The 16286-nt window shown below is 44.0% G+C and overlaps 1 protein-coding gene across 1 annotated transcript in view; it reads left to right on the plus strand.

The window, feature by feature from the left end:
• Window positions 1-15688, plus strand: part of NUP42 (nucleoporin 42) — a 33768-nt gene extending 18080 nt beyond the window's left edge. Inside the window, exons 5-7 of the mRNA XM_082258058.1 lie at window positions 3658-3744; window positions 12480-12558; window positions 14678-15688. Coding sequence (XP_082114184.1) covers window positions 3658-3744; window positions 12480-12558; window positions 14678-15615 — 1104 coding nt within the window. The 3' untranslated portion in view covers window positions 15616-15688. The remainder of the gene's footprint in view (window positions 1-3657; window positions 3745-12479; window positions 12559-14677) is intronic.
• The last annotated feature ends 598 nt before the right edge of the window (window positions 15689-16286 follow it).

A 16286-nucleotide genomic window follows, 5' to 3' on the forward strand; every position in this document is an offset into this window, starting at 1 on the left:
GCATGCTGACTGCAGGAATGTCCACCAGAGCTGTTGCCCGTGAATTGAATGTTCATTTCTCTACCATAAGGCTGTCTCCAAAGGCGTTTTTAGAGAATTTGGCAGTACATTCAACCGGCCTCACAACCGCAGACTACGTTTAACCACACCATCCCAGGACCTCCACATTCAGCATCTTCACCTCCAAGATCGTCTGAGACCAGCAACCCGGACAGCTACTGCAACAGTCGGTATGCATACCCAAACAATTTCTGCACAAACTGTTAGAAATCGTCTCAGGGAATCTCATCTGCATGCACGTCGTCCTCATCGGGGTCTCGACCTGACTGCAGTTCTCCATCGTAACCGACTTGAGTGGTCAAATGCTCACATTGGATGGCGTCTGGCTTTTTGGAGAGGTGTTCTCTTCATGGATGAATCCCGGCTTTCACTGTACAGGGCAGATGGCAGACAGTATGTATGGCATTGTGTGGGTGAGTGATTTGCTGATGTCAACGCTATGGATCGAGTGGCCCATGGTGGCGATGGGGTTATGGTATGGGCAGGCGTATGTTATGGACAGCGAACACAGGTGCATTTTATTGATGGCATTTTGAATGCACAGAAGTACTGTGACGATATCCTGAGGCCCATTGTTGTGCCATTCATCCACAACCATCACCTCATGTTGCAGCATAATAATGCACGGCCCCATGTTGCAAGGATCTGTACGCAATTCCTGGAAGCTGAAAACATCCCAGTTCTTGCATGGCCAGCATAGTCACCGGACATGTCACCCATTGAGCATGTTTGGGATGCTCTGGATTGGGGTATACGGCAGCGTGTTCCAGGTCCTGCCAATGTCCAGCAACTTCGCACAGTCATTGAAGAGGAGTGGACCAACACTCCACAGGCCACAATCCACAAACTGATCAACTCTATGCGAAGTAAATGTGTTGCAATGCGTGAGGCAAATGGTAGTCACACCAGATACTGACTGGTTTTCAGACCCCCCCAATACAGTAAAACTGCACATTTTAGAGGGGCCTTTTTTTTTTTTTAGCCAGCCTAAGGCACACCTGTGCAATAATCATGCTGTCTAATCAGCATCTTGATATGCCACACCTGTGATGTGAATGTATTATCTCGGCAAAGGAGAAGTGCTCACTAAGGGCTCTTTCACACGGGCGATCCGATCAGATCCGCCTGTCAGTTTTTTAGGCGGATCTGATCGGATCCTCCATGCAGCTCTATGGGGCAGTGGGTGTCAGCGGAGACACCTCCGCTGACACCCGCTGCCATCCGCATCCGATCCTGTGCTTGAAATCTGGACGGATGGAAACCCTATTTTTCCATCCGTTCAGTAATCGGATCAGATCTGATGAGAGCGGACAAGCGGTCCGCTCTCATCCGATCCCCCATAGAGGGCAGCGGGGGCTGAGACACCTCCCTCTCCGCTCTGCAAGCGGAGACGGAGCTGTCATCCGCCCGGCTCAGCGGGGATCGCGGATCGATCCCCGCTGAGCAACACGGATCCGCCTACGGAGGCGGACCGTGTGAAAGAGCCCTTACACAGATTTAGACAGATTTGTGAACAATATTTGAGAGAAATAGGCCTTTTGTGTGCATAGAAAAAGTCTTAGATCTTTGAGTTCAGCTCATGAAAAATGGAGGCAAGAACAAGTGTTGCATTTTTATAATTTTGTTCAGTGTAATTTAAAACTTTTTTTTTTTCTTTGCTTTGTTCGTTAATATTTTTACACCTTTAAAATATATTTACACGTTTCACATTGAAAAAAAGCACAATTTAAAAAAAAAAAAATGTAATTTGTAAAAAAACTTTTCAGTGCTTTGTACGATTGCTGACAGCTTTAGTGTAAACAGAACAGTTGCCGGTAGGTATCGGTAATTGGTATCGGCGAGTACTTAAAAAAGTATCTGTACTCTCTGTAACAAAGAAAAAAAAATTGGTATCAGTGCATCCCTAGTTACAATATAACACAAATGTTCTCTGACCTGCAACCTCTGTAACCTAAAATAAAATAAACTTCCCTATAGTGAAACCTTTATAACAGCTGTAGTAGGTGGGCTGAGCCGAGCATTCAGATATCACACACTGGGTTGAATTTACTGACATCAGCCCAAAATCTGAATGCTTTGTTTTGTGTTTTGACTGGTTAGCCATTTAAACTCAAGCCAAAACGATTTTTTGTGTAATTTTGAAGAGAGTGGATGAGGATTATAATTCCTTATGACTTTTAACTGCTTTCTGGGATGCTGTCAGAGATACTTTCCTCAATTACTGTTCATGTGACAACGCTTTCACCAGAGTGAGGGTAAATCTGCAACAAGGACACGCAGCAAAAAAAAAAAAGAAGTGAGAAGGGATTACCTTACTCAAATCAGAAATAAGCCCATTGATCTAACCGTTTCAAAAAAGGTTACATTTCCGGCACGTGTCGGGCAGGGGTGTTGCTAGGTAGGAAAAAGACCAGGGGCGTCAGCCGGAAGGTAAATTTAATCCTAGGACGCCCCCTTCCAACATCAGAGAGGGGCGTGAAGATCAGCGCCAGGGAGCTTTGCCCGGCACTGGATTAAAGGTGATGGGGTGTCTCCTCTGGACCCCTTTACATTTCAGGGTCCCTCCACACCTCTGGACCCCTTTACATTACACAGCGCCCTCCCCCACACCTTCTGGACCCCTTTTGCATTACATAGCCCCCCACACCTCTGCAACCCTTTACATTGCACAACCCCCTCCCACACCCCTGGATCCCTTTACATTACACAGCCCCCCCCCCCACCTCTGTACCTCTTTTGCATTACATAGCACCCCCCCCCCCACATACCTCTGGACTGGACCCCTTTTGCATTACACAGGCCCCTTCCTACTTGATTCATACATGCAGAGGGGGAGTCACAGGAGAGTGGAGCAGGAAAGCGGCATAACTGGGGAGAGAAACACCAGCGCTGAATAGACAGCTGGAGTTGCCAGTGTTAACTTTCCAAGTTACCCAGCAGGTGCTTGGTTGCTAGGTGGTCCTGCTGGGTAACTTGCAAAGTTAACTCTGGCAGCTACCGCTCTTTATTCAGCACTGGTGTGCAAACTGCATACTATAGCTCCATACTTCCCAACTTTTGAACTTCAGAATGAGGGACACTTGAGAGAGGAAGTAAACTGTGGCGCGTAGCGTGGAAAAATGGGTGTGGCTAAAAGCTTAAAAAAAACACGCTTCATTGTACTTATAAAAAATCTTTGATTCTTTGGAAAATCTGCCCACTGTCAGAATACGATAACTCAGTGAGGAGGATTCCCCATACACATTGAGTATGTGGTTGGGGAAATTGAGTCTTTTTTTTTTTTTTTCAAACTGCTGGTTGAACAAAAAAAAACTGTAATCTATGGGCTGCTTAAGTGAGGGAAAATCTAAAAGGCTCAAAGAGCAGTGAAAATTACAGTGGAGGGTCTAATCTTTTCCTATGTTATCCAGAGTTTTTCTACTACAGACAATCTAATTATTGTTATCTTTTTCCTAATACTTTTAAAAGGTTTCACTAAGGGAGCTTCTTTTCAGATACCTTTCTATTGTATGAATATGAGGGTGTCCTTGTCTTTGTTGTAGCTATTTTAGTGTACATTGGTATTTGCAAAGCCTTTATCTTTTCTTTTCTTGGTAGGTGAATTCAGTGCAGCAACTAGCCACCCAGTGGAAACAGAGGATACACGCGATTAAGAACGCAAATATTTCATCTCAAACTGCACTGGTAAATAAATCGAAATTTAAATTGTATTTGTTGTTTGTCTGCAGGAACACAGGCTTTCAAGACTTCACAGATATAATGAATAATATCCTAGGACTGATTTACTTTATCATAATATTACAGTACAGGACACAGCCTGAGTATTCATAGCCCCTGAGTTATAGCCTGGTACCTTTTTAGATGACAGGACTCTGGCATGTTTTTGAGGACATGCCCCCCCCCCCCCCCCCCACCTGTAACTGTACCCTGCTCTGTAAGTCTTCCGTTTTTTGCTAGTGTCCTAAGTTGATGGACCTCTTGCCTCTTACAAAGAAAATAACGCTTTGCTTAACTAATTATTATTTTATCTTGGGATTCTTCAATCAACTTCACTACCTTTTTAATACAGTATCCAAATTGGTGCAGCCTCAGCAAAACATTGGGAACCTTACTCGGACCCCTGTAATGTTGCTTCAACCACTGAACCCTGCATGGGCGTTCCCCTCGGCGCTCTGTGCAATGTGGTGTTAGCCACAGGATGCTCTACAGGTCCAGGGCTGTAATCCATTCTTATGGAACTCAGACCCTGAAGACCCCTCTGAGGGTATGTCCACTGTGATGGACAAAGCCTGGACAGGTAAGACAGGGTCATCCTTTATCTCTGACCATTACTGTAAAAACTGGGGCTGTTTGCGCCCCAGAGCAGGACTTTATTTTAACACTGATCTCTTCATTCCATTCTAGCTCCAACTCATGCTTGCAAGAAGTGACCTACCTGATAAAGGCAGACTTTTCTGCAAATATGTCAAAACTCCTTAGACCTCTAACAACTTTAATACAGCCATCACTTTCTAGGGCTCGTAATGCAAGATTCCTTCTCCAGCCTGTCTCTAACTGAGTTGGATCCTGATATGTTGGCCTAGAAGAGGCAGCCACAGAAAGGAATAAAAAGGACCTGGAGGTGGTGTTGATTTCTCACCCCTAGGCTCCTATGCACCTGACGTTACGACTTCACACTATATACTTGCCAGTGTTGGTATGCTCACTTATGCTGTGTACAAAAGTCATTGTTGTACTTAAAGTGTCACTAAAGCTAAAACTTTGAGTGGAGAGGAATTAGAACACCTGTCAGTTTTTATTGCCGTCCGTGTCCACGTTAAGGAGATTTATCTTCTCTGTTTGTCCTGTTTACTATTATCAGTGAAAGTAAAAGAATATCCCCAATTTTGAATTGTCCCCAGAAAATAAATAGGGGGCGAAATCTTCCAATGGGAACACTAGTTCTGGTGACCTGGGGGTCCCCAAAAAATTCTCTTAATTTGCCATATGCAGGGATTTCCTCTAACTTCATGATTGGCTATGGAACAGAAAGTGAAGGGAATTCTCCCCAATGTGACACAGTTGGCAAAAAAAATTGACAGGGGCTATAACCCTCCCTTGCTCTGTCCAAGTGAAAAAAAAAAGTTTTGCTCATAGTTCTACTTTAAATCGCACGTCTCAATGTGCCTTTTTGCGTACAAACTGCCCTAAATCTAAAAAGATAATTACCATTGCAAAGCTCTATCCTATCAAGAGGTATTGCTTAATTTCTGTCTGTCAAACCACAGCTAACTGGACTATGACAATGATCAACCAACATGATCCTGTATTCCAGGACTGTACTTTTAACTGTTAATTATAGCAGTTATCCTCTGACTTAATTGTGTGGATGCACTAGAATAAATAATGGCACAAATCTCCAGACTGGCTCTAATTTCTATTCGCATGCATTTAATCAAAGCATGGTCAGCTGAGCAAAGCTGACCAGGCCCTCCCCAAAGCCCTTAGGAGTGCCCTTATTCATAAGGGTGGAAGGATGTCTGTTCAGTTTTCTCTGAGTCACTGACATCCCATTCCTGTGGGTTCAATTGGCTTCAAAAAGGTACAAAATAGAGTTCAAAGCTCTACCCCCTCACTGCATTCTTCTCTCAAATTAAACAAAATCTGCCCAAGGATAGTTAAAGTGGAACTACACTGCATCTGAGCATCACTAACCAAAAACGGTTTCATTCGTTTTTAATTTTCAAAGCAAACACCCCTATCAATCTGTGTACCCGTGTTTATTTTACTGAGAAATTACTTTGAAAAACACTCCCCTAGCATTTCTGGCCATGGCTATCTTGAGTAAGGACAGATGATTCAGGTAGCCTTTACTTCTTGGAATCCATCTGCCCTTAGCTAAGGCATGAGGGCTTACTACTTAGCTGAGAAAACCCCTTCTGGAGACTCCTGGAATGTATGACAGGCCTAGGCCTTGAACCCAGGAAGTAACTGAAGAAATTAAAAAAATAAATAAATAAAAGAATAAAAAAAAGAAAACAAATAAATATGGTATACTTTCCTATCTATTTACTAAGGCTAGCAGCATAAGCAATAAAATTAGTTAATGTTGATTGAGAGAGTGAAGCTCCTTCTGCTTTAAGACTACAGAATGTCCTGAACCATCTTTTGTCCAAGGGAGCAGTTATGCTAGTACCCTTCCAGGACAGGTTCAAAAGATTCTATTCAGATATGTTCATGTTCCCAGAACGCAATGGGGATATTCATTCTATCCTGGAGCTAAAAATCACTGAACACATGACTTCATTTTCCAAAATTTCGCCTATCTTTATATTACAATTGATCCGCCTCATCAGAGATTTCTACACTTTCCAATGGGAGACAATCCAGTTTGTCACACTGCCTTGCGGCTTCTCCTCTTCCCCCAGAGTATTCAGGAAAGTCCTTGCTTTTCTTCTTGCCCTTCTAAGAACTCAGGACATCCAGGTCATATGTTAGCTAAACTACTTTCTCTAGAAGGATTCCTCTATCTCCCAGCTATCTGCAAACATCCACAGGACAATTCAGATGCTACAGGCTTTTTGTTGGGTGATCAGCCTTTAAAAATCCGCTCTCCAATATTCTCTTTGCTTGGAATACTTGGGTCTGATCCTGGACACTTCCCAAGCAAAAGTCTTCCTTTCCATTAGAGCTCACACTTGAGACCCTCTGCGAGATTCTCCATGAGGGTTTTGGGTTCTATAGTAGCCTTGAGGCTGTTCCATTTGCTCACTTTCATTTGAGTCTTCTCCAATACAACATCATCTTGGCATAGAACAAGCAGGGCCCTTCTCTCCACCTACCCATGTTCCGGTCCCGCCAAGCAAGGAATTCCCTAGTTTGGTGGGTCTCCAGCCAAGCCTTATCATCAGGTAAGTCTTTCCTTCCATATCACTGGAAAATAATGACGGATGTTATTCTTTCAGGCTTGGGGAGTTGTGTTCTGATCCTCCACAGTTCAGGAAACATGATCAACAGTGGAAGAAAAACTCTCCTTCACAGTTCAGGGAACATGATGAACAGTGGAAGCAAAACTCTCCATCAACACACTGGAGCTCAGAGCAATAGGGTTGGCTCTGCAGCGCCCATTCTTGAAGGCAACCATATCAGGGTGCAATCAGACAATGCCAAAGTTGTGACCTACATCAATCACTAAGGAGGTACAAGGAGTCATGCAAACTTGAAGTAAGCAAGCCAGATTATCCCTTGGACAGAGAAACACTATCTAGCAGTCTTGACTGTCCACATGCCAACAGTGGACAACTGGAAGGCGGATTATGGGCTCCCCCCCAGCATCTTTAACCTTAAATGTTAGATATAGGGGATCCCAGGTGTGAATATCATGGCCTTGAGATTCAACAAGTCACCTCTGTGGCCAGAACCAAGGATCTTTTAGCACTGGCACTGGATGCCTTAATTCCTTGGTCTCAGTTTAGGCTAACCTAAGCCAATGTGCATTCTACCTCGTCTGCTCAACAAAATAGCACCCAACAGACCCAGAAAAACCTTGAATGCAGACATACTAGGACTTCTAGGAGATGACCCCTGGCTTCTTCACAACATGCCAGGCCTGTTGTCTCAAAGCCCTGTATTCCATTCTGTTTCTCAGTCACTGGCATTATTGGAAGGATTTAAAGAACTGAAAGGTCTGTGATTCCTAGTTTTGCTAAAAGCAAGAAAAGCCACTCTCAGAAAGCTTTATCATACATAAGAATACTACTTCAATCCCCAAAATGACTACCTTCCATTCTGTCCTTACTACAAAAAGGACTTGAGCAGAATTTGGCCTTAAGCTCTCTAAAAAGAACATGCCTTGGCCTGGTCTCTTCTTTTTCAAAAGCGTTCGCCCTGTTTCGACCCTTAGGACCTTGCAAGAGATATCTTGCTTCCAAGTCCACCATCCCTAGATGGATAAGACATCTCCTCACCAGAGCTTACACTCTAAAGGACAAATATCTTCCTGTGCTTCTATATGATCACTCCACGAGGTCAGTGGATTTTTCCTTGTGATCCTGGCACCCAGATGTCTGTTGTATAGCTTTGTAAGACTGCCATTTGGTCCTCTGTTTATGCCATTTGCTAGTTCTATCAGGTAGACAATTTTCTGCATATGCAGCTTTCAACCACAAGGTTCTTGCTGCGGCACTGTAAACTTAGGTCGGTTGACTCTCTTGTTGTGGGGCTTGTTTACATAGTTCTGTTTGCCTAATTATTGCCCACCTTTCTCATTTCTTGCTTGGAGGCGCCATAGGGTCTATGAATACTCAGCCTTTATCCTGTACTGTACAATTATTGTAAGAGGAATTTTGACTTTCCTGTAAATTCTATATCTAGGAGTATAGTACTGGAGACAGGCCACACTCCATTGTATTCCTGTGTTCTTCTTTGCTTGTTAGAAAACTGAGAATTTGTGAAGTGGGGCAGGGTTAAAGGGGACACGTCCAACGGCCTTGTCTTCAAAAGCTTTCCAGCACTAAATCACTTGAAGGTACCAGCTAGGGTCCATGGTTACTCAGCCTGTGCTCTGCACTGAATTCCATGAAAATATTTTAAAGGGAACTTAAAGTATAAGTTTACCTTTTTAAAAAAAAAAAAATATTAATGCATTTTTTTGCAGGTAAAAAATTTGCATTTACTATTTTTATTTTCTTAGGAGCCTGGAAAGCATTGCACCTGCGATCAGAAGATTGTGGGTGAAGTGTCAGGCCCCTGTAAACTGTCAGTGTAGTTGTTACCTCAATCCAGGAAGATTCAATGAACTACATTGATGTTCATTTGTATTGTCAAAGGCTACCATTGCGTCTGTTGTTTAAAAAAACACTGGTGTGAATGGCCACATGCGGCCCGCTAGGATGTTTTTTCTTGCCCGCAGCTAGAGTCACCAGACTCACTGCAGGGACAGTCTCTGCACAGGTTGCAGGGCTTGTTCTGCATACTGACAGGCATTGAGGGGGTATGTATATGGGGGAGGGTGCGCTGATAGAGATACGTTAAAGCTGCTACCGGTATTCAGTGCCAGATGAATAAGAATATAGATATGTAAAGGATAAGGTGCGCTAAAACAAAATAATGAATCCAACTCAAACAAATTTGCAAACAAACAAAGGTTGGATACCAAGTGAATGGTGTGTTTCAAAAAAAGTCCATAGAACATCAAACATAAGTGTCCATATATGATAAAATCAAACTGGTGCTCCACAAAATGAATGAATAGCTTCTTCAACTTCAGTGTTAAAACCCACCACCAAGTGTAATTCTTCCTTACCAGACGGAAATAAGGTGTGCACAAAATATAACTAATGACCACAAATAATCGTGCTTCCAAACTCCAAGTGAACCACCCAAAATATTCCCTTACCAGACAGCAGGTAATTGGTGCTTTTGATTCCACTAATAACGACTACTCCCTCCTCCGTATCCAGCCTACAGCAGGGTGAGTCTCAAATAGCAGGCAATGGGCGCTTGTAGTTCCACTTGTATCCACTACCACTTCCTTCGTGACCAGCCTGTAGCGAGGTAAATCTCTGACCAAAGGGCCAGTGGTTTCCAAGCATGGGGTGTAAAGGAATGAAGCAGCAGATAGTGTGATATATTCTAGACAGTTTATTTAAAAAAGCAGTAATGCACTTACAGGAGATACATGGTCAATCAGCATAGATGGTATTGTGCCGGAATTTCTTTAAGCTTCCTGGCTCCTGCCTGCAGCTAAATGCAGTGTCCTTTACCGCTGTAATTTCACACACAGCGTGCCTGAGTAACAGGACGGGAGCCGGAAAGTGCAGTAAGTCTGCACCAAAGCCAGCCCAGATGAGGACAGAAGTGTGCAGGGGGGACTCTGATGTGGGATACAAGTGTGAGAACTCTGATGGGACAGAAGTGTGCAGGGGGTGCTCTAAGGGGGACACGTGTGCAGGGAAAAACTGATGAGGACACGATTTTGTAGGGAGACTTTCCTTGGACACAAGTGTGCAGGGGGGCCTCTGATGGGGACACAAGTGCGCAGGGGATCTCTGATGGGGATACAAAAGTGGGGATGGGACTCTGGTGTGGAACACAAATGTAGGGGGTTTTGATGGGGACACAAATGGGCAGGGGGGGTTTTAATGGGTGTGGGGAGGTGGCTCTGATGGAGACACAAATGTGTGGGGATGGCTGTGATGGGGACTCAATTGTGCAAGGGGGTGTTAATGGGGTCACAGGCATGCAGGGAGAGTCCGATAAGGACACAATTGTGTGTGGAGAATATGATGGGGACACAGATATATGAAAAAAAATTTGCTAGGGACACAAATGGGCAAAAATACTCTAATGGGGACACAGATGTATGGGGAAATCTGATGGGGACACAGATGTATGGGGAGACCCTGATGGGGACACAGATGTATGGGGAGACCCTGATGGGGTCACAGATGTATTGGGGGGACCCTGATGGGGTGACAGATGTATGGGGGGACCCTGATGGGGACACAGATGTATTTGGGGGAGATTCTGATGGGGGCACAGATGTATAGGGGAGACTAATGGGAACACAGATGTATAGGGAGACTCTGATGGGGACTCATGCATTTGGGGGAGAGTTTGCTGGGCACACTGGTGTATGGTGGGACTCTAATGGGGGCACAGATGTATAGGGATGCTCTCATGGGGACACGGATGTATTTGGGGGAGATTTTGATGGGGACGCAGATGTATGGGGGGGGACTCTGATGGGGACGTATGGGGACACAGATGTATAGGGGAGACTCTGGTGGGGGCACAGATGTATGGGGAAGACTCTGATGGGGACACAGATGTATGGGGAAGACTCTGATGGGGACACAGATCTATGGGGGAGACTCTGATGGGGACACAGATCTATGGGGGAGACTCTGATGGGGACACAGATCTATGGGGGAGACTCTGATGGGGACACAGATGGGCAGGGAGACTCTGATGGGGACACAGATGTATGGGGACAAAAATGGGCAGGGAGAATCTGATGGGGCGACTTTGACAGGAACACAGGTGTAAGGCCTCATGCACACTAAATGTTTGGCCCTGGTGCACAAAGCTCTGGCATTTAGATGCAGGTGGAGGATACAAGTGTCCCACCCAGCCCTGCTAATGGCAGCCTTTCAAATTCTATTCATCTCTATTCCGTGGCTGAGAATTCATTTATAAATAACATTTTTTTTTTTTTTTTGAATATCTGTAAAATATATGATGTGGCCCTCGAAGTAAAACGTTTGGAGACCCCTGTCATAGACTTGTTCAGATTTCACTTTTTTTTTTTTTTCCTGTAAAGCACAACTCTGAGCTCAGCCCCCTGGAGGCTCACCCAGCAGTATTTTATGCTTTATTATTTCAATTTATATACCCTTTTTCCACAGTCCTTGGGCTAGTCTGGTGAATGCCTGGCTCCTTTTGAGTCTTAATTTGAAGATGGGTGGTCCTCAAATAGAACCAATGTAATGAGTTCAGTGCTGTGCTCTGCTCCACTACTCGGTGAATGCAGGCCACCATGATGACTCTTCTTCAGGCGACGGGTCCTTGACGCCCTGAGCAAACAGGATCTCCTCAGTCTATTCCAGAGTTACACTTGGTGTCCTTTAGCTCAGAAGACAAAGGAAAACTGAGTACAGTGAGGGAAAGCTTCAGACTAAAGGCAGGGTCTGAGTTTTTTGGTAGAGTCTAAAAAATGTAGTGTGTTTGGTGTGAACTGTAATGACTGGAAACTGTTTTTCTTTTCTTTTCTTTTTTTGTGCATTGATATTTTGCCAGTGTACCTCAGACTGAGCCTTGAACAGCCAAGTTTAAAGTGTTAACAAACCCAGCAACCTGCAGTCACTATATCTGATCTCCCACAGTACACAAAACATGGAAATGCAATTATTTTAGTAAATATAAACTACTAAATACCTTTTCTCATCAGTAGTATATAGCAGTCTTGTGATTTCTATCAGTGTCCAGCCAAGCACTGGTTAAAGCTTGTAGAAGGAGTTTTCTGACTGTCCTATGAGACTGCAGAACCCCTGACCCTCTGCCCGGCCGATGCTGATTGGCCCTATGCTGATCACATGCAATCAGAAAAAAAAAACTCTCTAGCAATACACACTGAACTGAGCATGTGCAGCCTGACTCAATAGACTTTGTGTTATCATGAAATTTTCTGGGGACAGTGGAAGGAGGGGGGGGGGAGGATCAGAGAAGACAGGATTACACAGCCTTTTTACACAATGCAGTGGATTAACCCCTTAGGTTCCACAGTGAGTTTAACACGCATGCTTAACTGAACAAACCTACTGGTTTTACTGTTGTGGCTTTAGTAACACTTTAAAGACTGTGTTTGTTAAGAAATGTTTGTAAAGAATACATTTCCAGGTTGTGTGCATTTTTTTAATTCTTGGTCTATTGTTCCTCAGATCAGTGAGCTCAACAAGCCTGCAGTTAGCTCAGCTCCCGCGTTTGGAGGACAACAAAACTCTTGCTTTCCCACTACAAGTAAGTTTCCATTAACGTTCTAGAAGTCATAGAATGTGGATACTGTTCATACTGATTACTGATGCCATAAAGGAAACACCAGTAGGCCAGCACAGACATGATTACTGTATCAGATGGATAGACTGATCAGCTTTACCTGGGGACTCCATTGTTTCCATACTTTTAATTGTATTTAGTTTCTAGGTTTATTAAACAGCCATGGTGATTCAGAAATTGTAAATCCCTTTTATTTCCCTTTTTGTATAAGTGATCACAATCCCTCGGTTCCCTGCTGCAAAAGAGGGAGGAGAAGCAGCAGTATGCTGAGCTTCCTAGTGAATGACTGTGCAGCAGGGGCATGTCAGGACAAGTCTAATCATTGGAGGAGAGCACACTGAGTTCCCAGCATAGCTAGAGAACTGACCACGGTGTGTTCTCCTGCTTAGTGTGGTTAGTTTTTAATAGGAAGGGGACTGGCAGGTACACCAGGGATTTCAGGCAAAAGGAAACAATGCAAAGAGAACAGGAGTTTTTCTCATACAAGTACATGGTACAGCAGGCACATATCAGGGATATGAAGTGTTGGGGATAACAAACCTTTAAATGTGTACAGAATGCCAGGGATGGGCCCTGAGCAGCAGGTATATTTCCCCACTATTTGGGTTGTGGTTGCTTTAAGGGGGACAGTTTGAAGACATTGAGTATTTAGGGGTTCTCTCCCATGTAGGGTGAGGGGGAGAGGGGTAGTCTTGCTAGAAAGGAGAGAACTGATTTTTCAGTACACTCCAGATTGGTAAATCTACATTAGGGACCTGGAATTTCTGAGGTATGAAGGGTTTTTGGAGGGAAGAACCTTCAAACCCTGATTATGGGGATTTTGGTTCGAAGGGGTTAACCCCAGTGGATCCAAGTCCAGAAAAGGAAGAGGAAACAGCCAGCACCTGTGTGTGAGGGAGAACGCAGAACACAGCTGAGTGCGCAGTGTGGGCTAGCTTGTGGCTGAGACACGCTTGCTGAACTGTGGACCTCTAAGGCAGATGGTAGCTTGCAAATATGTTGGAGTGGAGATGGACCGACTCTTTATTTTTGCACCAGCACTTGTTAGACTGTTTTTGCTTGCTGAAGACAAGCTGTTTTTCTGTTTAAAAAACAAACACTAGAGGGCGCCTCCATCTAGGTCTATAAAGTATCAAAGACAATAAAAGTGGAACAAGGTTTGTTATAGACCTCCGTGGGATCACCGTGAGGCTAGTGGAAGCAGAGTTCTTCATGGAAGTACTGCTGTCAGGCTTCAGACTGGAACATAAGCATCAGCAGCTTCCAGAAGTGGCAAGATGGCTGTGGCTCCAAACATCACTTCTTTTGGCTGGGTGATGACAGGAAGTGGAGGGGGCGTGGCTTCATGTTTCAGGTCAGACTGGAGGGCTCCTTTATCAAACCATAGGAAGGAGATTGGCTCAAGATCTAGTCTTTATATGCTGTAAAGAGTGGGGGGCGGTAGTAGGAGCCCAGCACTATTAACTCTTGTTTAACCAAACTGGCACTAGATACTGCAGCATGTGGAGGAAAGAACAAGGGGATACATAAGGCTAATGTTACTTGACCCTAGAGTGACCAATACTGTCCATAATCAAAAAACTGAGAAATAAACTGTGAATAAGTTATTAAAAGTAAAAGACATAATCGAATGGGTCAGTCTTAATGGGTTAGTCTTATGATTGGGCATGGAATGTATCCATGCTTAGATGGCAAAAATTGGCATCAATAAACAGCTATATGATAGTACTAAATACTGCCGTATAGCTGTTTATTGATAGATGGAGGCAACCTCTTGTGTTTTTTTTGTTTTTTTTATGTGCATTAGGATTTAATCTAAAAAAAAAATGCTTTAAAAAAAAAAAAAGGTAAAGCAGTTTATAATCGTCTCTTCAGCCATAAACTGTACCCTCTAGCACTTTATGTTCAACTTCAGTTTTGCTTTATTATACCAACCAATTGCAGTAATCCATGGTGTAGCCTGTCAGTATGAATGTTTTCTAAGAGCTCATTTAGACATGCATCCAGGGGGTTGTAAGAGCAGGCAGCTAATCCGCAATTTTACTGCCTTACCCTAATTTAACAGTAATCTCTTATTTTGCAGGCTCTTCCACCAGCAGTGCACCTCAGTCTGTCGTTAATTTCAGCTTCAAGCCAGATTCTCAGGCACCTAGTGCAGGGACCATTTCCAGTTTTCCCAGTGCTTCAGGATTTGCCAACAAACCAGCAACCGGTTTTAGCAATGCAGTGACGGAATCCGCAGCTTCATTTACTTTTGCAGCAACGACAGCTTCTGATGGAGCATCATCTGGCTTCAACACTGCAAAGGCAGTTTCGGCTTCTACATTTTCTTTTGCACCCACCGCCCCCTCAGGTGCTGGAGCATCTGCTTTTTCTGGGTTTGGGGCAGCCACAACTGCTCTGCCTGCAAATACATCTTCTCCTGCCACAGGTGCCTTTGGAGGGACAACAGCAATTTCTGGTTTTGGGCAAAGTACCTCATCAGGCTTTGGAGGGACAACAGTGGCTTCTGGTTTTGGGCAAAGTACCACATCAGGCTTTGGGGGAACAACAGCAGCTCCTGGTTTTGGGCAGAGTACCACATCAGGCTTTGGGGGAACAACAGCGGCTTCTGGTTTTGGGCAGAGTACCACATCAGGCTTTGGGGGGACAACAACTTCTTCTGGTTTTGGGCAAAGTGCAACATCAGTCTTTGGAGGTGATCCAAGTACTTCTGGTTTTGGAGGTCTTACTGCTAATACAGTGACATCAGGTTTTGGAGCAAAAACAAGTGCTGTGTCTGATCTATTCAAAACGGCTGCTGCCAGCTCTGCCACTACTTCAATATTTGGGCAAGCATCAGGTGTGTCAGTAAGCCATCCACCAAGTGTGACCTCAACATCAGTAGCCAGCAGTAAAAATCCTGTTTTCACACCACGGTCTGAATTTTCTGACAAAGAACTCTCACAGTTTGAATCCAAGAAGTTTTCACTAGGGAAAATTCCCATATACCCTCCACCTGCAGATCTTTTAAAGGCATGATGACAAAGCAAGCCTGTTTATTGAGGCGTGTGTAGTACATTTTATATATTAAATATATTTTCATAAATTTGAATTTTTGTTAGTTTTTTTATATATTAGAGTGAAGTTGTCAACATCAAATTGAGAGTTAATTTTTTCCATGTAACAAAAAAGAAATCTGGTGCTAGGACCACTTAAAAGGCTATTGGCACTTTTCCACTGCAAGTACCGGCTCGGCTCAGTTTGATTTTCTACTGTGTGATACGAGTCGGCACCTTTCAGCACTGTATAGGCTCTACTCGGCTTGGTTTGCTTTTCCACTGTTGTAGTACTTAGTAGTAAGTGGGTGGGATTACAACAATTCTCTAACCAATCAGTGGCTAGTAGTGACAAACAATCAATGCTGTATGCAAAGTATTGTGGGATATGGTATCGGTACGGCCTGCTTGGAACCCCAACCGAGGTGGTACTGTTTAAGCGAGCCGTACCATGCAGTGGAAAAGCACCTTAAGTTCACCTTTAAAAAAAAAAATGTGCAAATATGAATTTATAATTTTTCCCACAGGAACCTGCAAAGCATTGCACCCATGATTAGAGCAAACTGTTCCTTCAGCTCTCTGCCTGTATAGACTTTTAAGTTGAGAGCTGGAGGAAGTGCCAATAAACTACGAGTGCGCTTATCACCGCACTCG

This window comes from Pelophylax lessonae, assembly GCF_965119305.1.
Source record: "Pelophylax lessonae genome assembly, chromosome: 5".
Classification (NCBI taxonomy): Eukaryota; Metazoa; Chordata; class Amphibia; order Anura; family Ranidae; genus Pelophylax; species Pelophylax lessonae.